Here is a 26,412-nt window from a genome sequence, read left to right as displayed (position 1 = left end):
TTGAAGCTTGGAAAATCTTATGTGTTCCTGCTATCTTGTCGCATTATTTTAATCTCTACGATTATCATACTAACGACACACTGACAACTGTCTGTTAATCCGATTAAAACATTTTAAATTTAAAAACCACCCAACATTTTCTTTAAAAAGGTCTGTCAAGTAAATTTACGTTTCAGATGAAAAGTATTGGAGTTGCAGCATCACTTTCTCAAAACTTTTAATAAATACTGAAGATAACTATCTCATTAATTATTAAAAGAGCATTGAAACTTTTCGCGTATATAGCCTAGATTTGCAAGAAGTGTATTCTAGAGCAGGGTTCATTCAAGACTTAATTGATTCAAAATAAGTCTCCTTTCATACATGCCACGTGAAAATGAGCAACTGCAAATGATACGTGAATTTGGCCCGCAGCTTTTTGGCTTCATTGGATTTCCCGGCTGCTGTGGAGTGCGTTTGCTCCATTTTAGATTATGAAAATATACACAACGAACTCGACCCGTGCGGCCCCATTCGTTAGCCTTAGATGACTTCACTTATTTTACCATGAAATAAGACCAGAGGGTGCTGTCAGCAACATACGCTTACCATTTCCGTTTTTGTTTTAGTTACAACTGGAGGCACACACACTCCCAACACCAACACCCACACCAACACATGCATGGGTGTGTGTTTGTGCTGAACCACATATGGTTGATGGTTTTGAGAGCCGGCGGTACGCATTTCCAGGCATTGCATTCAAATGCATTTAATTAAATCAACTAAAACCAACAGGCAATGCAGGAACTGCAACAGCAATCCCCACTTCTGCAATATGATGAGCTCCATGGCATTTAAAACCAAATTTATTTGGTGTAAATTGTGCCAGGTTCGGTAGTTTTAATTGTGTTTAGTTTTCATTTCGCAGTGTGAAGTTGAGATGAGTCTGCAAACACGTCTATGAAACGAGATTCATAAAATATCCTTTTCGTGTAGGCACATACCACAGCTAATGGTATTTTTAACACTCCATTGTTCTCCTTTTTTCGCTGACTATTGGATTTTAGGTAAGTAGGAGGAACGCTGACATGGTGCTAACCAAACTAAAAAGGAAGAGTCTTCTATTCGGACATAAGTTTGGCCCCACGTTGGGCGCCAATAAAAGTGTTCTACTCTAAAACATCTTCAGCAGAAGAGTTAAGCAATGAAATTGTAATTTTGCTGCAAGGAAGCTTTTACATATTTTTTGCTCAGAATGTATCTGTCAGTATGGGATTGTTTGGCATGTGCCCAAAAAATGCGAAGCCATTAAATAAAATATAAAACAAGAAGCGAGAGACTGTCAGCCTGTCTACTTGTCCTGGGGCCAATCCCAGTGTCAATTAGCCATTTGGCCGCTACAGCTTACCCGCATCAAGCTGTCAGAAAGTTAATATAAAAATCTCATTCGAATCATTTACTTTATTATAGCTAATTGAAGGCCAGGTCGGGTTGAAGGCAGCAGTCAAGTCGCCTTGCTCTTTAATCTGAACCAGTTGTGTCCGTACTGATTGAAAAAAGAATTTGTATAGAAATAAGTAGCTTAAAGACTCCCTAATTCTTTTCATTTAATTTTTAGAACATACAGTTTTTTAGTTTTATTATATGTCCACATTTGCAGAGCATTTGTCTTTTGAATGGTGTTTGGGTTTGTCATAGTGGGCATTTATTCCATAGTGGAATAAAGGAGAAAAAAATGGAAGTCCGCTTTTAGCCTGCCAAGGATAATTCCCCCCCTTAATTACTTTCAATCAAGGAGCTTTCCTTTGTTCTCGCCCCCACTGACGGTGACACTTGAAAAATGTTTGGTAAACAAAAAAGTTGCGAGCGACAGAAAGGTAAACTAATATACATTTTGTGTAGCATACCGCAAGGCGTTATGAAAAATGGACACCGAACGCCATCCGAAGGAAGACATCCTCCTCCGACCACTGCTTACCGTCTTGGCTTTGTCTTTGCATAACCCTTTGAAAAATGATTGTGAGCAGGTGACAGTAGCTGGCCAGTGCCATTTTGGAGCCATTTTGGAGCGGTACAGTCGCCACAAAAGCTGCGCCAGAGTCATTTATCAAGCGACACACTTAGAGAGAGACGAGGCCATTTAAACTTAATAAACAGGCATCAGGCTGTAATTATATGACGGTAATGTTATAATGAGCGCCCAGACAATACATCACAAGCTCGTTGTTTGGCTTGATAATTGAAAATGTTTGTAATTTTCGCCTCAAATTCCTTCCACAATCCGCTTTCCCCGGCCTGACCGACCGCGGTCTCAAACTTCGCACTTTTATCTTCTGCAAAAAGTTTCGTTGGCCTTTTTTATTTCTCTTTATGTTTGTGTGTGTATAAATTTTTTTTTTTTGGATTCTTTTGGTTCTGTGGGCGGCCAAAGTTTTGCGACAGTTTAGGGATTAGGAGGCCCCGAAAGTAGGCAAGAAAGGAAAACTTTCCAGTCATGTCCAAATTTAAGTGCTGAAAAATTTTCTGGATTATGTGGCAGTTGATGAATTTGTTGCGCGAGGGAATTAGACGCTAATGTTTGTTCTTTTTCGCCGGAAAGAGAGCAATGCACTAATAGATTTGTCTGGACCATTGACTCCACATCAACAGCTGCCTGGGCAGACTAGAGCCATTGAAATGGCAGATTATCTGGTTTTAAGGACTTATGGCAGACGAGTTTTCTTCATTTAAGTCTGGCAATGGCATCGTTTCTGTTTACCTTTACTTTTTGGGCATACCTTCATGCCAGACAACACATAAAAGTTGTATTTATGAGTATTTAAATTGTTAGACTCTTAATTGTTTCAAAAATAATTAATGAACTTTTGAAAATTCTTAATTTTTTCTGAGACCTTTAAATGATGAAGAATTTCACAGTGCGTCTGCTAAGAAAAACCATTTCCGCCACTTTTTTTTCAGCCTGAATGCGCTGGAAATTGTGCAAGATTTTCATGCACCAGGCGGCCAAAAAGTTTTCATGGTTTCTGGTGTGAATGCAACAGCTTGTATTTATACTCATAATTGAAATAATTGCAGAAAGCAGACATAATTATATTCTCATGGTGATTATTCTTGTTATTGTAAGATGGGCGGCATCGTAGTCATTGTCCATCGCTTGCAGTCTGCAGTTGGCTGAGTCTGCGGCCAAACAATAGGGTATTTAAGAGATAGAATGTGCCGGATTTGCACAGATTTTTTCACTTCAATCGAATAATGACTACATAGTACTGCACTTTGGGTAGTAGCCATTCATCGTTACAGTAGCGAATTCAATTTGCAGTATTATGTAGGGTTTTTGGGGGAATTAAAGGTTCTACATTTTACTCTTCACATGTTGCGTTAAAACTGCGTTCATAGGAAATTGCTTTGAGAATCTAAGGCGTTAAGCTTGGGTTATTTCCAAGCAATTACCTTAAAGGAGCCATCATTTGCGAATGCCGACTCCTTTAAGTTCTTAGGCCCTGCGTAAGCCGTCTTTGGGCGCTTTCGTTGCAGCAATTCCTAAGCCTTCCGCTCCCCAAATAATCAACCCTTTCGGCAGCTGGGCAAATATGTGTGCAGACCAGCGCTTGCAGCATATGCCCCAATCAGATTCAGATTCAGATACTCAGGTTCAGGCTCAGGCTCAGGCTCAGATTGAGATTCTGGTTCTGGTTCTGGCGCAGGTGGCGGCGGGACCAGGAGGATAAAGTTCGGAAAGCGACCAAAAAGCGGATTAAAGCTCTTGGGGCACCGCAGTGAGGAGTTTACCTCAAAGTCCGTTGCGAGGGACGGACGCGAAGTGCCAACATTGACAAAGGAGTCCACGAGTTGTCAGGGGCGCCCGAATGGCGGGGTTGAGGGTTGGGGGTTGGGGATTGGGGGGCTTCTGGCGGGTTGAGCGCAAATTAAGCAATGGTTTGAGGTGGCCCGTCTAAGATGATTGATTGGGCTTTTAGTTAAATTGCCCAAGCGGGCAGTAAGAGCAGCCCTCGTATCCTCGGGAAACTTATCCAAAACTTCGAACACGTTTCAGGAGCAACAGCTTCTAGGCGAAGTTTGAGCTCTTTATATACCTACTATAATTCATCGTTATTTACATGACAAATCTTGTAGACGTGACTAATATAGGGTTAGTACTTACGTTGCACAGAACTTAATCAGAACTTATATTCATTATATCCTTTTCAAAGTATATCTCTATTTTAAGGTTTTGTTTTTTTTTTACCCCTTTTGTTATTATTCTGTTCCCATAGCTACAAGTATTTAATTAATGAATAAATTGTAAAACAGATTGCATTACCCATTTCACTGATACATATTATTTTCTATATGTTTTCCATTAACAATACATTTTGTTTGCTTGCATGTACATTCATAATTGCTATTAAATAATTGCATTCGAAGAAGTACGCGTGTTTGTTTTAGTTTTTAGTTTTCATTTCATTTCAATAAATATTTTAATCAGCCCGGCCAAATTAACTGAATTTTTTTAAATGAATACATGGCTCTTACGAGTGAAAGGAGGCATTCCATTCCGCCTGCCATTGTGATCACGGAAGCTGAAAGGAGGGCACTTTTGACGGCCTGGGTGTGCGTTTCAAATTGAGCGGATTAAGTTTAATTACAATTTTTCGGCGTTGCTGCAGTGGCCAGCCATAACAGGACCTCGCAAAGGACTCTGTGCCCCTCCACATGCGCGTGTGTGCGTGTGTGCGTGAGTGCGTGTGTGCGTGTGTGTGAGTGCAGCGCAGCTGTATGGGTTGTGCCTTTGTCCCCTTTTCGCAGCGCGTAAATGAAAAGTAAACCTTTATGGCGCGCTGCGGGCGGCTTGCAATATGTCTGACGAACCCAACGGACCCGTGCCCATTCCGCCGGAGAAGGGGCGGCGACCAACCCACCCAACCCCCGAATTACCCAAAAATTCAATGGAAGAATTCGTTGCGCACACGTGTTCGATGTGCAGTGCTCTGCATATCCTGCATATCCGGCGTATCCTGCGTATCCTGGCAGCTCCTTTGCGAGCCGGCGAAATGCCTGTAATTGGATTTAGTTGGCATCCAACTTGGACTTGCCCATTGTTGTCCTGCCGCGCAATATGCTTTCCTTCAGAAATTGATGCTGCCACAAATCTGCTTTCAGCTACGCATCGCGTGGCCGCTTTAATGGCAATCGTTGATATTCCGGGCTTATGACATGAAATATGCCCGCAAAAGCACTCCCGTAATGAGGAACGTACGTATCGAGTTGAGTTCGGGGTGTCAGTGTGGTTTAATTAATTTTAATGTGATGCTGAGCGTTATGGACTCAGACATTGCATTGAATAATCCTGCTGCTAGCGACTTGATACGAAATCAATACTTTTCCCACACATATGCATATTTTTATTGTGAAACTGAAGTTTGATTCAAATCTTAACTAAAAAGTACCTACAAACTTGTATTGTAACTTGAATCTATAACAAAAACAGTAAAAGCAAAACGTACATTTAGTTTAAAATGCAACTTCTGAATTTATTAACATGATATTTGCAAGTCCTTTTAAATTTTTTTAAGTATTTATGGAAAAATAAAATATTATGGAAAATATGAGTTTTGGAATGGTTAGTTTCGATTTCCCCCATCCTGCAGCACCACAAAATGGCTTTTAATATCACTTTAATCACAAAGTGATTGCACACACACTCACACTCCCTGCGTCCAATCAAGTGTCATTTGCATAAAATCAACATTAAAAAGGCGGTAAACCAACCTCCTATCAAACTCTTACCCAGTGCAAATTTTAATTAAAATCCAGACAGCAAAAATGACAACAAAAAAACGCAACAGAACATGCACATTAATAACGCAGTAAATGTGAAAGTCTTAATGCTGAAAATATGGCATTTCGTTGGAATCTGACTGAATCTGTGCTTTCAAAAGAGCATGCTGCATCTAATAATCATGCATTTGCCAGTCGGATACCATTACTCCAATCATGGCCGAACACTTTGATACGTCTTGGTTGGAATTATACGTTTGGCGAGCTTAAATTGCAACTTGCATCACTGCAAAGTGTGCCTGGCTACCTCCACTGCCGTTTTGCTTTCCCGAAGTCAATCAATAGTTCTGACATGGCAACTACTGCCGCCTGGCTGAGCATTACATCCCACTCCGATGGCCCAGGAGTATTTCGGAATGTCCGGCGGTGTCATGGCAACGTTAGTAGCTCCACCCGAGGGAAGCTCAACCCGGAGCTATTCCCGCCATGCGGATGCGGATGTGGATGCTACTGCATCTGCTACTGTTGCTGATGTATTTTCATTTTATTTGAACGCGTCGCCATGTCAGAGGTTAAATGCATGCGCAGCAGTCAGCGACCTTCCGCTGCGACCCCTTAATTTGACCTTTATTGGCAACAGCAGCAGCAGTGGCAGTGGCACCACCTCCTAACGATTCCCCCTGCCACATTCCACATTCCACCTGATCAGGTTCGCAACCCCATGCGACATAGTTCCGCCCTCGTTTCATTTTTGCATGCGTTGACATGTGAAATTGTTGGCCAAGTCCCCAGGCGCAGCTTGCTTTCGATTCCTGGAGCTTGGCTCTTTTAGTCGCACGGTAGGGCTATTACCATCAAAGTGTTGCTGCTGATGTTTTAATTAATTGTATGTCGTATGTCGACTGCATACAAGTACGTAAAATATCCGGTGAGTCATGGAGTCATGGCAATTGATACAAGCTTTCCAATTAATCAATTCATATGCATGCTACATGTATCTCCCATGGGAACAATTGATTTAAACTGAATTTATCTCGCTGTTATTCGGAAAATTGCAATGAGCCTTTGCGAGTTGCACTTTTTATAAATATTTCCGACAAAAAAAAAAGATTATTCTTACTTATCATTTTTAGCAGTTACCTCGATGCGATTCGCCACTACGCGAAACTACACGGTGCTGCCAATTCTAAACTCATCTAAACCATTTTCGAAAACACTTATCTACTTTTGTGAAATAAAATGTTGTAGAAAGTCACTTTAATGGACCGGGAATATATTAGTTTTCCAGAAGTAATCGGAACCATGTAATGAGTGTGTACGTTTGTACTGGTCTCGGTTTTCAGCTCGAGAAGCCTCGACACGTGTCGACGTCACTGTCAGTGGCTGTCTAAGGCACAATGATGGAAATTCAAGCCAATCCATAAACAGCCCTGGCAAGCCTACTTAACTACTCACTCAGCCTGCCAGCCATCCACAATCCGCAATCCAAGTGTTCCCGCCCCTTCGCATGTTTGTTGAAAATTAAACCTTTCACTCAGCTCACCTCATACTCATACTCAAACTCGTACTCGTTCGAACTGCTGAACTGTTGACACGTCCTGGAAATAGAAATCTATAATGCGCCGAAATCAGAAACAGTTGTCTATCCGAGGGTTGCAACTTGCCCTTTTCGACCCCATTCTCGTTTTCGTTCCGTACTCGACATGTGGTTTGCTGTTTGGTCTAAACGCATTACATGTCAAGACAACGACGTCGCTCGTAGCACTTCAAGCTTACAATTTATTTGCAATCTGACAGGACTTTATATCCTTTTTTCAATATTGAGAGACAGGAAATTATGCTTGTCAGACCGCTCGACTGATGGGTTATGGCTCACTTTATGCTCCACTGCAGGAGATTAGTCCTGAAACGCAGGGCGCTTAGTCCTTCAGCCCACTTGGTCTGGTCCTTGCATATTTGATCAGCCTTCCACTCAATGGCGGTGTCGGAGAGGAAACTGCCCCTGCCCCCTTCCTCACCTTACCAAGTGGTCGATAATTAGTTTCGATGTTGATGCCTCAGATTAGTCCAAAAGAGGCACTTATTGAATTCAACGTGAAAGCCCACACGTTTCTGTAGATAGGATGTTTAATATCCTGGCAACTGTAATTCTTTTAATCACATATAAGTAAGGATGCAAACATATGTATGTAAATTCAAGAAAATATCTCTACTGAAAAAGACACGTCTTCTTTCCACTTAAAACCCACGTATTAGCTTTTAACTGAGTAACAAATGTATAAAGTATACTATTTATAAATTCCTTTTCTATGCTTCTTTTAAACCAGCGAATGGTTGGGTATTTGCAAGCCAAAGTCAACTCGTTTTAAAAATTAACTGGACGTAGAGCACTCGGGGCGCTCTTTTGTCTAAGCAAATGCAAATATTTGGCATCCTTGACATTGCACGACTGCCTTTGGGGTGGTTTAGCTCTTTCTCTCAATATTTACCTTCTGGTATTTATTTTTTAATTGCCATGTCCTTGTTTCCTCCAGGAGCTGCATCATTGGCCCCGAACTGTGCGTCAAAGTCTGCTCCATCGGCACTGTGATAAATCGCTCGGCCTACGCGACCGACTACTGCCAACTGGAGGGCTTCACCGGCAGACAGAGCCAGCCCATGCCCATTCGGTGGATGGCTTGGGAGAGCGTCCTACTGGTAAGCTTTACTAATATACATACTATATTACATTATGTATGCTTTAATATTTAGAATAACCCATTCGAAACTAAGATTTGCTGGGTTGCAAGGTATGCCTACCTAGTAACCTAGCTAATGATGATATATGTTTAAGCTAGCAACTATAACAAAGAATGCCATTTTATTGAGTATCGTAAGAAGCTTTTAAATTGCTCTTCTTAGGTATTATCACATCACCTTGTAGGTATATCTACACACTAATTAAAGCGTAACAAGGATAGGCTTAGTGAACTCCAATTTAATTAATAAACCAGCGGACCGACAACAAGTGGGTTCCTCAATAACAATTTTCGAAGCTCAATTGTACGAGTAGCTATAGTTATTAAGCCCAAGATATTTAGGCTGCGAAATTGGGTTGTGTTAATTCCGCTCCAAGGCGAACAATCTATTATCAAAGTAGTATCTTTGTTTCTATATTTGACTTTTGAAAATAAATTCAGATTTTAATGTGGTACGTTGAAGTAAACGCCCACTTCGAATCAGTAAAATAATGCAAAATGTAACGCCAATTAGGCGGCTGGTTAATTAACAAACGTGTGGAGTCCATTAACCCTTGGGGAACTCAACTCTTCCTATGTACTAAGTGTACTCCTTTTTTTTTTCTACCGAAAAAAACGTTTTTACGCAATGGCATAACAAGAGTACAGAATAGGAAAAAACATACAGCAGCGGGTAAAAGTAACCAAAATCCGAGTAAAATATTTTATAAATCCCCGAGCGAAAACCGCACCAACTAAATTAATTAACTACAGCAGAACCAGGGAGCAGATTTTTGGGCAGACTACGAAAAGCAAACGGAACGAAATGTACATGAATATGCACAAACATTGCCACATGCCACACAATATGACAGATAAAAACAAAGAGCCTCTGGGAGGCAGGAAGACTAGATACAAGTACGAGTTTGCAGGAAAGCATGCTTTCAGAGGTTTCCAGAGGGGTTTATCAGGGCCCAAATAAACGAACGAATGAGTGGATAGCACTGCAGGAAAAATCAGAATTGATAAGGGGGCGGGATGCGAAACGCTGTTGCGTATAATGAAACCCTGCAGAAGGTTTTAGACACATGAACAGCGTGTTATTCACAGGAGCAGAGTGTGTTTTTGAAGCCAAAAGCAAATCCTAAGTATATACCCTAGTAGATATTTATAGCTATAAGCCAACAACCTAATTATTGATTTGTACTAGTGATAAACTTTATGTGTAATTTATCGAAAGTATTAAAACATATTTCCTAATAATTAATAGATTTCCTTACTCTTCAGTAAGTTTTTAACATTCTTGGCTTTACAACTTTTTTGCAGGGCAAGTTCACAACCAAGTCGGATGTGTGGTCCTTCGCAGTTGCCCTGTGGGAGATATTGACTTTCGCCAGGGAACAGCCCTACGAGCATTTGTCGGACAAAAGTGTAATTGAAAACATTGGGCTCATATACCGCGACTATAAAATGCATGTGAGTGGCTACAGAAATATTTATAAATGTGGTCGGTCAATGAATTATGTTGCCTCGTATTTTTTAGGAACTTTTGCCAATGCCGCCGAATTGTCCGCGCGAGATTTACGATCTGATGTGCGAGTGCTGGCAGCGCGACGAGTCGAGTCGACCCAGTTTCCGTGAGATACATTTGTATCTGCAGCGCAAGAATCTAGGTTTTAAGCCACAGACCCAAACACACTTGTATTGAAGCATTCAGCATTCTAGATGTAGCAACACGAATTGAACACGATTTTAGCAGGTAAAATTCAATTATCAATTTTGACAGCTATACGGGAGTAATGTACTTTTAAAGAGAAATGCATGTAGAGAACTTAGTAATGATAAGCTTATGATCGAAAACCAAACCCCGAATTTAATACGTTACATTTCTTTCCACTGGATATGCCCAAGCGGAAATGATAAAGTTATGTATATCAGAGGTAACGACTGTTTGTACGGTAAAACACAGGAATCGCTAACAAATATTATACTTGTAAGGACACAATCAAGTGAATAGCTTATAAAATCCTTCGAATAATACACATTAAAAGAGTTTAAATGTAAATAATATTGGTAGTAAACTCCGTATGGTAATATTTGTGCATTCTATCCAATGGATAATTAAATGGAATCGAAAAATGAAAACATTGACATATGTGTGTACCTATCGCTCCTCCACCTGAACGCTATCTATCAAATCAATTATGCTTTACATATTTACTAGAGTAACATGAAATGAGTCTATATTTATAAAAACTAAGTAATGTCCACCTGCCGTTGCTGCCCCTTTTCCTAAAATTAAAATTGCATTCTGACGATGTATCGCGATGGAAAAAAGTATTTAAAGCCTGCATATAATTTTGACAATAACTGTTTAAACAAAGAAATGTGAAAACGATTGTGCAAAGTGCTTTGTATTTCTGCAAATCTAAACTCTTTCGAGTTAAAAACCTAGGCTAATCGCAGACATTCGTTTTGAAATCTAGTCTACACAAAAGTCAATTAGACGCATATCAAAAATGTATTTTGTTCAACCAAATGTTTACTGTGCCTTTTCCCTGCTATTTTTTGTGCTGTACAAAGTCTAAAAATCATTTTTGAACTTCTTTGTATTACTTTGTATTCTATCAAAAGCTTGAAAAGGTTTCGCTGAAAAAAAGATATGCAGTTATATCAACTCGATCTAAGAAAATTAGTTTTAAATATAAGCATAGCTGTAAGATCGTTTTAAATTTGCATGATAGACGACATTTACCATATTTTAATTACGAGCTCAATGGTTTTCATGTATTTCATATATTTAAAATGTTTCTGGTTAAATTCCCATTCCAAATCAAAGGAATTTATTTCAAGCATTAAATAAAATTAAACGTAATTATTTTAATTTAGCATAGCCATAAAATAACCGATACGTTTTCCTTGCTAAAGATCAGTGTAACTCAAATTATAAATAAGCAAAACGTAGAAACAAGAAAAGAAAATCGTTGAGCACAATCATGTTTAATAAAAGAACTCTAAAGATGAAACTCAGAATTGTACGCTTTTTGAAATGGAAAAAATTGCATTAGATTATAAAATAAAATAAAATCCTTACAAACGGAATTTATATTTTCTGGCTTTTTTATTAATAAATTTCTTGTTGACCTGAAGTTTAAAGTTATTGATATCATCACCTGGGCGCCATCTATACAAAAAAAATTGTAAGAAACATGAAGCAAACAGAACCGATCTTAGATCAACGGTTATTTTTTGAAACAGTAGTGGCGCTACTAGCGGACAAAAGTTATACTAGCGAACATATCGATGGGTCAACAATCGATTCCAATCCATCGGTATTTAAATACCGCAGAGCAGCGATAGTCATAGACAGTCTAGAAAACCTGGTATCTCTGAGCGGTGTGGTCACACTGTAAGACGCGTCGGACTTTTAGTTTTCAGCTACTTAATTTTTCTAAATTAAACGGTCGCCCTCGAATCGAAGAACTAATACACCAAATGAAAGCAAATCGAAAAAGCATCGGACACACACTGCCACGCAGCTGAAAGCGAAAAGCGCACCCAAAACTCCAGTGCACCAGCCACTTTTCCTCGTCGAGATGTGTGTGTGTGCGTGTGTGTGAGTGAAAGAAATTCCAACAATGCGCAGCACAATACCAATACACACACACGCTGCCTGAATCTCTTTATGCAGCAGTGTACGCAAAAAGGGCAGCTGGGAAACTGGATAACTTGCGGCTAAATAAAAAGTGCGTATAATTAGCAAGTGCAGCGACATAAACACTGACCCCCACTCCCCCCGCAACTGGAGGGCCCTTGCAGCCCGCAAAAACCATTCAACTGCAGCAAACACGCCCATATCTGCTGGCTGTGCGAGTGTGTTGGTGCCCGTGGTGTCTGTGTGGGTGGTGCAAAGTGTGTTTTATTTACTACGCTTTGATTTTGCAATGCTCCTATTATTATTGTTGTGCACGGCTTATCCGCGCAGCGGATGTCGTCGCCTACAATTTTCGTTTCCATTTTTGTTATTATTTTTCTGTGTCGCTCGCCCCCGTCGCACGCACACATGCACACACATAGCAATCGCTCTCACGTACAGTAGCAGCTTCGGCTCCCACACATATGCACACTGTTACAAAAAATGAGAAAAAAACAAGACTGCTTCAAATTCTCTCTTTTTTTTGTTATAGAGCGTAAAATTTAAAATGAAAAAAATGTAATTTCATGAGAATTTTCGCTCGCTCTCCGATTGTTTTTGTTTGCCTTAATTTATTGGCATCATTGTGTTTGTTGTGTCGGAAAATGAAAGTGTGTTAGTGCGGGCAGCAAATGGTCCAATGAAAAAAACCAAAATTAAAAAACAAAAGCAGCAACAGCAAACAAAAAGCCGAATAAGAATTGGCTAACAAACTCTCACAGCAATTTCGTTTGTTGTCGTTTCGAAAACCTTTGTTTTCAAGCGCCGTGTGCATCGCAATCAAAGCTCTGCAGATGCCACTACATCCGCGATTTCTATGAGCCGCCAATTTGGGCCACCCTTTCTTTAAATTAGCCCAAAACAATACAATGGCTAATCTGTTGTCCAATTGTTTTCGGTTAGAAAGCCAAACAATGTACAAATGGCAATTAAAAACGTCGCTGCTATTGTTGATTTTATCTATGATCATAAGGATATTACAAGCAAAATGCTTGTCTTATTATGTCGAAAATAAATGGATATTTAAATTTTATTATAAGATTACTTACACCATCCTCCTTTCCTTGCTTACCATGGTCCTTTCTCAACCTTTTCAGTTAAGTATAAAGTCTAATCTCATCACATATCACATCAGGCGGGGCGAGGTTGGCATGCCGTTGTAGGCAGCATCCACAGCAAAAGCTACCCCTCATGGATCCGTATCACCATATCAGACATCATGTGAGTGCGCGCAGATTTCTTTATTGTACCTCAATTAAATTGACCTCTCTCTCCCACAGTATCCACCCACAAGCATAGCAGGCACAGGAGCGGTGGTGGGCAGCTCGACGACAATCAACCGGCCGGAACTGCACCAAAAATGCAACCGGGGCTCGCACTCCAGTGACACCAGTTCGGCGTACAGCGGCAGCGATACAATGGCCTCGAACTATGCCTCGTCGCTGGAGGCCGAGGAGATTGACCTCTCCGGGCTGGTGGAGTCCGTCGTGGACTCTGACGAGGAGGATCTGGCGGAAAGCATGGATGTGAGTGCACAAAACGTTGAATATATACATTATAACGATGTATTGGAAAGTCATATCAATATGAGAGAACATTATACTAGAGCAATTCTGATCATTTATTTGACTTCTTTTCTAATTTACGTAGAGTCTAACCGTGCGCGATGCAGTACGTGACTGTCTGGAGAAGGATCCCGCGGAGCGCAGCGAGGAGGATGTGGAAGTACTTCTGGAGTTCACGCAGGGCCTAAAAGCTTTCACCAACATAACGCTGGCAGTGCGAAGAGCACTATGTTCCGTGATGGTATTCGCCGTGGTGGACAAGGCGGGCACCGTCGTCATGTCAGATGGTGAGGAACTGGACTCTTGGTCGGTGCTCATAAACGGAGCGGTGGAGATCGAGCACGCGAACGGCAGCCGCGAAGAGTTGCAGATGGGAGACTCCTTTGGCATTCTTCCCACCATGGACAAGCTCTACCACCGAGGTGTGATGCGAACCAAGTGCGACGACTGCCAATTTGTCTGCATCACGCAGACGGACTACTACCGTATTCAGCATCAAGGCGAGGAGAATATTCGACGGCATGAGGACGAGAACGGTTTCGTAGTCATGGTCACAGAACTCCGGTCCATTGGCGGTGCCGGCACTGACTCAGCTGGCAGTGGCGGAGCAGCCACTGGAGCTTCGGCTTCCCTAAACATGAAGCGAGGACACGTAGTTATCCGTGGTACTCCGGAGCGTCTGCTACAGCAGCTGGTCGAAGAAAACTCAATGACCGATCCCACATACGTGGAGGACTTTTTGCTCACACACCGCATCTTTATTCAAAACCCACAAGAGGTGACCAGCAAGTTGCTGCATTGGTTCGACTTGGAGCAGGTGGATGCGCACAAGACGCAGGAACTGCGAGATCGCGTTACTCGCGTCGTGCTTCTCTGGGTGAATAACCACTTCACCGATTTCGAGGCGGACTTTGAGATGATGGAGTTTCTAGAGGTCTTTGAGGCACTGTTAGAGCGAAAAAAGTTGCTCAGCCAGCTGCGCCTGTTGCACATAGCCTGCGCCGCTAAGGCGCGGATGCGCAGCTGTACCCTCACTCGATCTTCACGGGACGAGCCGCTCAACTTTCGCATTGTGGGCGGCTACGAGCTTCGGGGCGTCGCCATAGCCACCGGAAACGCAGCCGTGGGCATATACATTTCGCACGTCGAACCGGGATCAAAGGCACAGGATGTGGGCCTGAAGCGCGGCGATCAGATTCACGAAGTAAACGGACAGTCGCTGGACCATGTGACTAGCAAGCGAGCCCACGAGATTCTCACGGGCACCACCCATTTGAGCATCAGCGTTAAGAGCAACCTGCTTGGCTTCAAGGAGATTATGCAGGCACTTGAGCATGGCGGTGGAACAGCTGGCTCCGGAAGCATTTCTGCGGGCAGCGGCAGTTTCAAGACCGTGCGAAGCCCAAGACGGATTTGCGCCAATGACATTGCTAAGTTGCACGGTCGTTCGGATAGCACCACCGACGAATTGTCCGGCGTCAGTGCCTCAAATCGGGCGCACATGGTGCGCCTTAGTTCCGTCGATATGCTACTTGATCAGCCGGACTGCGCTCCACCGCAAACGCCGCCAGTGAGTGGAAGCGGCAACATGGCCTCCAATTTTATGCAGCAGCTCCTACAAAGCGTTAATAATAGCTCGGCCAAGAAGTCGACCGGCGCCAATTCGGATCAGCAGGACACGAAGGGCGGTTTTATGACTCTGGCGCCAAAGCGACGGCTGCAGAAAGCGCTGGCAAAGATGAACTTGCTCAATAAGCAAAATCACGGAAGCAGTCTTAACGACTCCTCGGATACGCTGCTCAACGATCCCAAGTCAAAACTTTCTGCGGTCAGCTCGTGCAGCAGTTCCACTCAGTCGTCTATCAACGGCTGCACGGTCAGTGGGAGTGGCCGGCTCTACCAGTCGCAATCGAATCCGGATTTAACGAGCCTCAACTATGATGGAGGCAGCGATGCGGGTGGAAACGGTGGAGGACGATTGCAAGTGAACTACCTAAACGCCCACATTCATCGGCCATCAGCGGCCAGTACTTTGACGACAAACTCGACGCAATCGCACCTTTTGCCCGACTACCCGGACCACGTGCTTAAGGTGTACAAGGCAGACCAGACATGCAAATATGTGCTCATCTACAAGGAGACGACGGCCCACGAGGTCGTAATGCTGACACTGCAGGAGTTTGGAATTCACGACCCTAGCTCCAATTTCTCGCTATGCGAAGTGAGTGTAGGCGACGGGGGTATGGTAAAGCAGCGCCGTTTGCCCGATCAGCTGCAGAACCTGGCCGAACGAATAAGCTTTGCGGCGCGTTACTACCTCAAGTTAAACGATAGCACCGAACCGCTGGTTCCAGATGAACTGGCCTTGGAGCTGGTACGCGAGTCGAACGTGCACTTCCTGCATCTGAATGCATACGAGCTGGCCATTCAGCTCACTCTACAGGACTTTGCCAACTTCCGTCAGATTGAGTCCACCGAATACGTGGACGAACTGTTCGAGTTACGCTCGCGCTACGGAGTGCCAATGCTGAGCAAGTTTGCTGAACTGGTAAATCGCGAAATGTTTTGGGTTGTGAGTGAGATCTGTGCCGAACACAACATTGTTCGCCGCATGAAGATAGTCAAACAGTTCATCAAGATTGCGCGCCACTGCAAGGAGTGCCGCAACTTTAACTCCATGTTTGCAATCGTGTCCGGACTTGGACACGGCGCTGTGTCGCGGCTGCGTCAAACGTGGGAGAAGCTGCCCTCCAAATACCAGAGGTTGTTCAACGACCTGCAGGACCTAATGGATCCCTCGCGCAACATGAGCAAGTATCGGCAACTAGTGTCCGCCGAACTGCTGGCTCAGCACCCCATCATCCCGTTCTATCCGATCGTCAAGAAGGATCTCACCTTTATTCACCTGGGCAATGATACGAGAGTGGACGGCCTCATCAACTTTGAAAAGCTGCGTATGCTGGCCAAGGAGGTACGCCTGCTCACGCACATGTGCAGTTCACCATACGATCTGCTGTCGATCCTTGAGCTCAAGGGGCAGTCTCCCTCGAACGCTCTCTTCTCGCTCAATCAGATGTCTGCGTCGCAGAGCAACGCTGCCGCTGGCACAGTTATCGCCGCCAATGCCGGCCAGGCAACTATCAAGCGGCGCAAGAAGTCGACGGCGGCGCCCAATCCCAAAAAGATGTTTGAGGAGGCGCAGATGGTCCGTCGGGTGAAAGCATATCTCAACAGCCTCAAAATACTCAGTGACGAGGACCTCTTGCACAAATTTTCGCTGGAATGCGAACCGGCGCACGGATCCACATACTCGGGCAGCATCTCGCACGGAAATACATCACACCGAAGCGGTGGTGGGGGCAGCATAAGTGGCGGTGGCGGCGGCAGTTCCGGCGGAGGAGGCGGTGGCAGTTCCAGCCTCAATGCCGGCGACCAATTGAGCATCTATTCCCATACCAGCTCCAGCTCGGCACCGAACTCCTCCCTCTCGCTGCGCAAGAGGCATCCAAGTTCACCTACCCTTTCGACAACCAGCTCAACGAGTTCCACCAGCGATCATCAAAGAAGACAGATGCATAACAACGGCCCAAAGTTCGGTACAGCTTCGCCGCAGGCAGTCAAGAAGATGCTATCGTTGTCGGAGTCCTCTAAGATTCGGCCGCACCAGCCATTCGTGCCGCGTCACGGATCCACAATGGCCGGTGTGATTCCTCCACTACATCACATGCATGCGGCACATGGTTTCAGCACACCGTCGCCTGGAGGAGTGGTCACCTCACCGGCAACCAGTGCTGTGGCCAATGCCCAGTGTACGCCGAGTCCTAGTCCCTGCTCCCACCGACGGTTGGCTTCTGGAGGTAAAGGGATTATAATTTTATGCCTCGTTTTATATCACTAACTAAACCTGTTCCTTTGCAGGCAACATTATGCCCTCTCGCGCAATCCACGAGCGGTCGCACTCGGACACTCCAGCTCCGCCGCCGCCCCTACCCTCGGTAGATCTCTCCCTTGAGAGCAGTAGTGTAACTACGTTTCGCGATTTACCATTGCGCAAATCCGTGACTTCCGGTAAGTGCTTTGTCCTAAGATCGTAGTTGTATATCGACTAAAAATATGTCATTAGCTGCTACTAAAACCCGATGCTAAGTATGCTCGTGTAGTGCGTCTATTATTTTTGGAGCGCTTTAGAAACAACAAACATCAAGATGAAACGCACAGTCTATATGAGTATATTTAACAATCGGATCCCGATAAATAAATTGTAGTCGCCAGTTATTCATACCTGTTAGTTGCGCTTTAGACTCTGTTCCCTGCTTGCATTTGAAAAGTATAGTTTTTGGTGGTTGGGTTGGAATTGGTTGGTTGTCGGCTACACAAACGCAAACATATAACACGCAAACACAACACGCACACTTGCACCACGTGGTACCATGAAATGAATTCCGTATGGAGGTCACCATTTCACGGCCGCCATCTGAGACATATTCTTTACCCTCATTTCACACCCAACAGGTTCCATATCGTCCTGCGACAGCGGCTACGTGCATCAGCAGCAGCAGCATTACCACATGCAGTACCAGCAGCAACAGAGCAGCTCGCAACACGAGCCATCCCCGCCGGTCTATACCGCTGCCGACTGTCGGTTGCTCCAGCAAATATCGAACAATGCGGTGACCCGCAACTTGAACAGTCCCTGTCAAAGCACAAACACACCACCCAGCACACCTACACCTCCACCGATCCAGCCCACAGCAACCATACAGCTTTCTGCACCGCCGACGGCAGCAGCATACATGCACGTACGCAGCCAGCATCAGCAGCTCCAGCAACAACAACAGCAATCTTTGGCCATGCCACCTCCACCGCCACCACCCTACAATGTGCCCCCCCTGGGTAGCCTCTACAGCCATCACCAGGGCACTGCTGGCAGCAGGCACCTGAACCACATGCATGGTAAGACGACAGCAAGAGAGATGGTGCGACCGTTTCCAGATCGCCGTCCAGCGACAAAACAAATGCAAAGCGGGAGTTGAGTCGGGTCTTTCTGAAATAGGCGTTACCGGGTTGTTTGACTTGTTTTTCTAGCTTGATCTACGTTTTGTAAGCCCACCATTTATCCCAACTTAATTATACCAATTTCTCCTTCACAGGTGGCCCGCCAAATTTTATGGATAGCACCAAGTGTACCATATGCCCCATGCCACCCATGAATCAATAATGAATCAAACTGTGCTGTTTTAACTGCTATATGTTTATTTAATTAGTTGTAAGTATGCCTGTTTCATTGTGTGTACTCAGAACCATAAGCTTACTTAATGTTTCAATTTATTTCTCGAATTCTATAAAGTACTTAAGTACCTATGGTTCTGAAACGTTTTTCCTTTTGGCTCGCTAACAAATTGATTTTCTATTTTCAGCAGATAGAGTTGCCAAAATTTGTTAATGGTTGTGGTTTCAATTTCGCCAGCAATCAAAAACGACTAATCCAATCACCTTTACCCCCTCACCGGAGCAGCAAAAACATAACTAGAATCCATTTTTTATTGCGTATCTAGATTTAGTAACTGAGAATTTAATTTTAGTTAGGGCCTACCATTTATTATTTAATTTAGCTAAATTCTTTGTACACACTTTCTACCCATCATTCACCGCCAGCGTAGAAGTTGCCTTTTCTCTTAAAAGAAAACGTCTGCAGGCAGACCTCCTCAGCAGACCCAACTAAAACTCTTTTGAAGACTTTTCGTCGGCATTTACAATTGTAAGAACAGAACAAAATAATTTTAAAGCCCAGCACAACAACGAGACGATCAATTGATATAGAAACGCAAACGGAATCAACTCAAAGCTACCATTAATTCCATTAATGTATACTTCTTTAATACTTATGTACAAGCTAATTTTATTACAAACATACTCCTTTATACGCTATATATATTATGAAAAACCTTCGCTCCAATTCCAAATATTTAGTTATTAAGCCCAAAAGAGAGATAGACAAAACATTTTTTCGAATATATTTTTTGACCATTCGTTCCCAAGAATTCAAAGGAAGAGTGGCAGACAAATGCAATATTTGTGTATAGAATTATACAACTCCTAGCAATACCTAGACTAGCCCACAAGAAAAAGTAAATCATCAAAGTACAACTTCCTCGAAAGACAGAAATAAGTTATGAAAGACAAACCTGAGACATATAAGAACCATATATAATGATTTTTGATCGTATTTTTCTCACACGTAAGGAACTCCAATATAAATATAAATATTTGTGTGTGCATGAATGCCTGTTATATACATAGATATATACAATATATATATATATACAACCTACATATACAAGCTATATACAAGAAATCTCTATATATACAAACCAAGAGTGGAGGAGACCCGTTGCTCGCTTCATTTTCAAAGAGAAAATCAAATTATGTTTTGCTGAATTCAAGAAAACAAAAACAAATCAAATCAAACGATATGGATATGCTAAATATGTATACATTGTGCTCTTTGTACTTTTAAGTTAGACTAAATACCAAATTTGCTTTTTAAGGCTTAAATATTAGATCGAAGCCTAAATTGTACTCTGTATAAATAAAAAATCGCGTATTTTGCTTAATGATTTTCTGTATTTATATTTCTATATGTTGTGCAGCTTAATGCTTAGATTTTTAGGAATCTTTGAAAACCGACGAGATTTTTTTTCAATGTCGTGTTGAGCGTTTATTTTTGCAACTTGTCTGCAAAGGTGCACAAAAATAAATTTATTTAAAAATTAATATAAGCATGAAAAAGAAGTGGACTTTTAATTGAATCTTTGATTTTCAGAAATCTCGGGGACGCCCTATTAAAAATATTCAATTGATAAATGGAAAAAGTAGGCAGCAATTTAACGAAATATTTTTTGTCAATGAGGGGTCGTTTTAAAAAATTAATTAAATTAATAATTTGGTTAGGAAAAACCACTTGCATAAGATTTAAATGTGTTTATTGTTTTTTATCAATTCGTTAATTTTTTATTTCGAAATGTATTAAAATACACATGTATAAATAGTTCGGCTTTATACCTAAGCCCAATTTTTGTGGCTGTGGTTAGTTAACTGGCATTTTTACTGGCTTGCCAAAACAACTACCTATTCGCTATTTTTATATATATGTATAAAGCGGCCATTGTAGGGGTGTTCAGTTTTTATAACAAGTCTAGAGCTTAAAAACTAGTTGGTATTAAAATTTAACGATTAAGGGCCAACAGCTGCCAGTAGAAGTATAAAATTATTGAACGGAGTTGTACTGATTTTTAAAAACGAGAACTAAAGAAAATTTGTTCGATTTTAAGAATATTAGCTTAAACAAAGAAAAAATACTTCTTGCCAAGTTTCCCATTTTCTTTAAAACCTCAGATCAGCCTCGTGCGCTTCAAATAGGTAATCAGCAGATTGTATATGAACTTGTATTGCGCCAGGGATGGTATAATGCTGTCTCGTTGATGCCTTAGCTGCCCAATGACACGAGGTATATCTAGGTCCTGCGATCGTAAGAAGCGAATGTTTAGAGAAATTTAAAAATAGATTCCCATTCTCCACTCACCTCGTTGTGGTCCAAGGTGTACAGCAAAAGATCGGCAGTCAGTGTCACTCCGGAACGGCCGCCTCCCTCCAGACAGTGAAGAAGAACCGGTGGGTTTGTGTTGTGTCCCGGAGGAACTTCTTGTGTGGATGCCAGTCTCACGGAATTCAGCTCCTCGAGGAAATCGAGGAAGTGATTCACATCGCGTGGACAATTCTGCTCCGCCCAGTCAGCGTACTGCAGATACCAAACGGAACGGTATCGCCGCGATGGTACGTGGTAAAGGCGCAGCTTAATGGTGGTGCATCGATCAGTGGTTTGTGAAAATTCCTGATACACTTGGAACTAGAAAAAAAGAACGTTAGAGAAGTGGCAGTAATAGCTTATGCGGTACACGAACCTGACCAAACTCGAGACGCTGATGACTGCTTCGAGGAATATAACTCATGTCCTCAGTTAGCTGAACCACCAAATACACATCAGCCTCCCACACACACTGCCAGAAGATGCGCATGGTTAGCGACTCTTGTGGCGACTGGGCCACAATGTAAAACCGCTGCTTTGTGCCCACAGTGGCCTGTGAAATACGTTTTAACAATGAAGTTAGTACAACATTTTTTCTCCAGCGTGAGTGTCTACTAAACGTACAGATATGGAGGAAGCATTTACGTAACCATGCCGGTTATCCATCGATGGGGTCAGTCGCACTCTGTTGTCGTCGTAGGGTAAAAAGTTTGGGTCGTGGTTCTTTGGCTCGTTCTCTTCCAGCAGGGCGCACTCGTATAGGGCGTGCTCCCGTCGCTTCGGTATGCGTTCAAACTCCATGAATAGCTGCGAGTCACCTAGTTTTTGATCTAGTATTTGGCACTGGAATTAAAAAGGCGCGTTAATTAAAAAGGATTCCAAGCCAAACAGATATTTTAAGCTTTCAATTTACTAACTACTACCTACCAGTTTGTCCTTGGAATATCGTCCGGAAATGGGCTGCGGCTTGTTGACGCCCGTGGACCAACGATTTGGCAGGTTGAGATCGTCTTGAGCTAGCTTCAGCTTTGCCGCCAGCTTGGAGTGCTGACCTGCCGTTGTGGCCTTTTCCCTGCCCAGCGTCGCAGACTTCTGTTTGTCGGGTGTTTTGCTACGTGACAAGAAGTTCCAGCGCTTCTTGCGTTTTAAGTCTTTGCTGGCCGCCGATGACGACGTGGTGTCCAGCGTTGAGTTGAACATGGAGGAAGTGGAAGCAGATGTGTTGGCAGAAAGATTCATGGCACTGAACTGCTGCTGCAGTGTGTCTCCGGCCGGCGTGATCATGTCGACCGTCGTCGACTTGTTTAGGCTGGCTGTCGAGCGATGTTGTCGTGGCGGAGGTGCGGCTCCCATATCAGGCGCTGCACTGGCGGCTCTGTTGGTCCGCTTGGGAGCCTGCGGTTCTAGGAACAGCAGCTCCGTGCTTGCTGCTCGGTCTGCGCCGTACATTTTCATGTTCCCATCGTCGGGCGGGGAATTCACCGTTACAGTAACCACGTTGTTGGTGCTGGCTTTTCGAGCAGCTGGAACAGGAACAACGCCGGGAGCGGACTGTATGGACGAAGCTCTTTGACGCATAGCCTCAGCATTAGCAGCGCCACTGCTGCCACCGGAGGCTCTCTGTGGCAGGGGTACGTTCTCGTAGATTGGCTCGATGGACCCGTTCACCAAGCTCCTCTGTAAAGGCGCTGGCGTCGCCGATTTATGGGACGAAGCAACAACCGGTGGTGGAAGCGGACTGCTGGCTGGCGGGGGTACAGAACTACGATAGCCACTCGGCGGCAGGGTGGGTGAACTGCAAGATCGTAGCGAAAAGTATTATTATTTTGTTTATTTTACGACTTTATTCCACTTACCTTTGCGTTACCACAGAACCGGCAGCTGCAGCTGCTGCCTGACTCATCGCCGACTGTCGCAGCTGGGACATAATGGACGGCTGCTCCTCAATCATGTTGAGGTTCTCGAAGGTGCCGTGCGGGGGCAGGTAGGGCTGTGAGTGCCCCATGTGGCTCACATACTGGTACTGGTGCAGCATGGTGGCTCCGGAGGATGTGGGGATGTTGCCGGCATGTCCGCCAGCGGGCAGAGCAACGTACTGGCCGCCATTGAAGAGGCTGCGGTTGGAGACTAGATCCGGCGAGGAGCCGCTTACGTAGTTGCGAAAGCCCTGAAGGGAACGTGGAGTGGCCACGGCCAGATCGGGCGTGGAGGAGGAACTCAGCCGATTGACATACGGCGGGGGGGCCTTGTGACGCATCATGTGCATGCGTTGCGAGAGCTCCAGGTACGCCTGGGCTGCGCTCATTGGCTGTGGATGTGACTGCGGTTGATGCTGCGCCTGGTACAGGTTGATATGGTGGTGTAGAGCAGCGGCCGGCTGAGCCACGTCCGGATAACGATGCGCAGTCATATGACCATACAGCAAGTTCTCGTTGTGCATGCCGGGATTGTGGACATCCGGCTGGGAGCCTGCATAGTAGGCATTTCCAGGCGCGGCCATTGCCAATGCCACGTTGTGGAATTCCGCCGATGGAGTGCGGTACTTTAGTTGGACCGCCGTCTCATAGTCTGGTGCCGGGCGGTATGTGGGCAGCATGGCTTTCAGGCGCTCCCGCTCCTCATTGTTATTGTTGTTGTTGCTGCTCCCGTGGTGCAACATGCCACTGCTACTGTGCAGGTTGTTGTTGCTCAGATCCAGACAGGAGGTGCTTTGTCCCATCATCTGGTTCGCGCTGGCAGCTAGCGAAATGTTGGACGAAATCATTTGCTGCTGCTGAATCTGTTGCTGCTGCTGGATATGTTGCTGTTGCTGCTGATGCTGTTGCAGTTGCAGTTGCTCGGCGGCCGCTGCTTCATTATAATCGTAGTCCACATAACCCACGCTATCAACGCCCAACGGACCACTCTCCGCATCCGCACCACTTCCCAGGCTCGAGGGCGTGGCTGTGTCAATGTAGCGCTTGAAAAACTTGTGCTGGCTGATAGTGAGCTTCCAGAAGTAACGTGCCGTGTCCGCCTCGCCGAATATGAAGCTTCCCACGATGCTTCCGCCGCCGTCCAGCTTGTTCTGCTCGATCTTGATCGTTCGCTTGTCGATGGTTACCGTGTGGAAGTCCTTCCATGGAAAATACTGACGCCCGTTGTCCGCGTTCACCACCATCCCGTTGATGGCCAGGCCCAGCAGTAAATCGTTGCCGAGCGTGTCCTTGGCGGCGAAGCGTTCCTCCCCATACCCCTCCAGCTGCTGGCAGCACTGTATGTACATCTCCTCCGCCTGGCTCTGACTCAGATGTGCAATGCCCGCCTGTTGCTGCAAGACCTCCACGATCAGTCCCTCCAGCATGCTGTCATCGTTGGCCAGGCCCTGCATGTTGCGCGGCAGGACTAGTGACTTCTTCAGATAGTCCTTGCTCTGTTTGTCGCCCTGATAGCTGTCGTACTCCGCCTGGCGGCAGTAGAGAGCCAGCAGTATGGCCGTGCGGATGTCGCAGGCGATGCGGCCCTCGTAGATGTCGCTCTTCAGCTGCAGGAAGTAGTAGAAGCGGGTGGCTTCGTCGCTCAAGTGGCGCACACCGGTGGTCACATAGTGACGCACACGCAGATAGATCTTCGGCCCCGCCGCATACTTCTCCAGCTGCCGGCTGAGCGAGCGCTCCAGATCGATCCATTTGAACTCGTCCTCCTTGTCCTTGCCCTTGACCAGGTAGCGCAGGCCAAAGAACTCCGGCTGCTGGATCAGCAAGCGCTGGCAAACGTTGTCCAGGCACTCCTGCCCCTTGCTCTCCGAGCTGATCGTGCAGTCCACCGTGCTGGAGGTGTCTGCAATAGAGGTAACCAGTGAAAACGTGCTCCAAACATCAGCCTAAGCCGCTCCAAGCTCCAACAACAACTTGGCCCTGCCCGTCGCACGCGCAAATATGCAAATATACAAATAAAGTTTATAATCTCTTTCGAGACCTTATACGTTTAATGGACGGAAATTGTTGCGGCGCCGTTCAAATAGCTTCGTTCATCTGTCGTCTTTTCTAACTATCTTAACGTAGGCCTAATATCTGATAAGTTTCTGTTGGTTGGTGAAATTTTGAAGGTTTTAATTGAGTCAAGGTCTTTGGTTTAGCTATGTGTATAAAAACTACAACAGCTTGTAGTTCAACCCGAAAACGAGAGTAAAATGTTTATGTCAAGTATTCTAAATATTTGTTACTCTAAACTAGGAATTTCTTATAAGCAGTCTGTTAGCTTTCGATTTAACGGTCGCTGCTAAGTGTCCTGGGCGCCTCTGTTAACTCAGCGACTGTTGCTGGCCTCTGTTGCAGGGCAACAGCAAAGCAACAAGTTTGAGACATTTTTGTGGTCTGTGCCTTGGAAGGCGAATTCCAGCTAAACTGGAAGTGGGCGCCATGTAACGAACTTTTGTGCACATTCCCAATTAAATAATCCCAATTGCAATAGCAGACGGCAGCTGTTAAGTTGTGGCTTTGTCACCGATTGCTTGTTGTTTCTATTGTCTCGTCTCCACTGTTGCTATTGCTGTAGTTGTTCTTGCTGTATTGGTGGGCGTAGCGCCTCTAGGAACGCGGGGCTTACTCACCCAGCAGGTGATGCACTGATATAACAAACAAACTCTTGGACGTAACATTGTACTGGCGACACTTTTTCAAGAACTTTAATGGCATTTTTCGACTATCTTGCTCCACCGGGGCTCCGCTGGGCTCACAAAACTGGCTAATACGGCAGCACCATCGACACCACTGCGTTTTTTGTGGGAGTAAATTGCTCAATTGGAATTAGCCGATTTGAATCAGCTGCTAAGACACGGAAGCCACGGCACTGCGCGTAGAAGTTAAATAAAGCTAAAGACAGTAATTAGGCAGTTCTTGACAATAAATAAAGGAATTCACAAGAAATAAAACGAAGAGCCCGAAGTGCTGATATCGATACGCAGGTGCTGACTGAGTACCTTGGTGGCTGGCATCGAATGGATCGATAGGCGGCATGGACTATCGGCATGTCTTTGTACAGTGGACTTCAAGAAAATAGGTTTTGTTCCTTAAATCATTTAAAATGGTGCACTAAAAACAAGTCAATGGCTAT

General features: G+C 44.5%; 3 protein-coding genes across 8 annotated transcripts in view; 2 read left to right on the top strand and 1 right to left on the bottom strand.

Annotated features, from left to right (window-relative positions):
• LOC120456656 (discoidin domain-containing receptor 2) overlaps nucleotides 1-11,539 on the top strand; it is a 72,679-nt gene extending 61,140 nt beyond the window's left edge. For both annotated transcript variants that reach the window (XM_039643599.1, XM_039643590.2), the window contains exons 15-17: nucleotides 8,292-8,454; nucleotides 9,801-9,950; nucleotides 10,018-11,539. In XM_039643599.1, the coding sequence (XP_039499533.1) occupies nucleotides 8,292-8,454; nucleotides 9,801-9,950; nucleotides 10,018-10,182 (478 nt within the window). In that variant the 3' untranslated portion in view covers nucleotides 10,183-11,539. The remainder of the gene's footprint in view (nucleotides 1-8,291; nucleotides 8,455-9,800; nucleotides 9,951-10,017) is intronic.
• Nucleotides 11,540-11,860: 321 nt separating this feature from the next.
• LOC120443833 (rap guanine nucleotide exchange factor 2) lies at nucleotides 11,861-19,656 on the top strand. Of its 5 annotated transcripts, none has more exons than XM_044005714.1 (8): nucleotides 11,861-12,220; nucleotides 13,266-13,389; nucleotides 13,449-13,694; nucleotides 13,819-17,590; nucleotides 17,652-17,801; nucleotides 18,246-18,686; nucleotides 18,884-18,999; nucleotides 19,154-19,656. In XM_044005714.1, exons 2-7 carry the CDS (start codon nucleotides 13,360-13,362, stop codon nucleotides 18,949-18,951), a joined length of 4,707 nt encoding a protein of 1,568 aa, XP_043861649.1. In that variant the 5' UTR covers nucleotides 11,861-12,220; nucleotides 13,266-13,359; the 3' UTR covers nucleotides 18,952-18,999; nucleotides 19,154-19,656. The 5 variants fall into 5 exon arrangements, with proteins under 5 accessions (XP_043861649.1, XP_039479123.1, XP_043861651.1 ...); XM_039623189.2 differs by having other exon boundaries at nucleotides 19,151-19,656; XM_044005716.1 differs by lacking the exon at nucleotides 18,246-18,686.
• Nucleotides 19,657-20,699: 1,043 nt separating this feature from the next.
• LOC120443834 (tyrosine-protein phosphatase non-receptor type 21) lies at nucleotides 20,700-26,274 on the bottom strand. Its single transcript, XM_039623190.2, has 7 exons — nucleotides 25,910-26,274; nucleotides 23,175-25,137; nucleotides 22,246-23,113; nucleotides 21,943-22,161; nucleotides 21,695-21,871; nucleotides 21,316-21,639; nucleotides 20,700-21,253 (listed from the first exon to the last, which is right to left on the bottom strand). The coding sequence occupies exons 1-7, from the start codon at nucleotides 25,992-25,994 to the stop codon at nucleotides 21,125-21,127; spliced, it is 3,765 nt and encodes a 1,254-aa protein (XP_039479124.1). The 5' UTR covers nucleotides 25,995-26,274; the 3' UTR covers nucleotides 20,700-21,124.
• Nucleotides 26,275-26,412: the final 138 nt, after the last annotated feature.

This window comes from Drosophila santomea, chromosome 2L, assembly GCF_016746245.2.
Source record: "Drosophila santomea strain STO CAGO 1482 chromosome 2L, Prin_Dsan_1.1, whole genome shotgun sequence".
In the NCBI taxonomy this organism is placed as follows: Eukaryota; Metazoa; Arthropoda; class Insecta; order Diptera; family Drosophilidae; genus Drosophila; species Drosophila santomea.
Note: the sequence above shows the minus strand (reverse complement) of the source record. Positions and strands in the feature narration are given on the sequence as shown.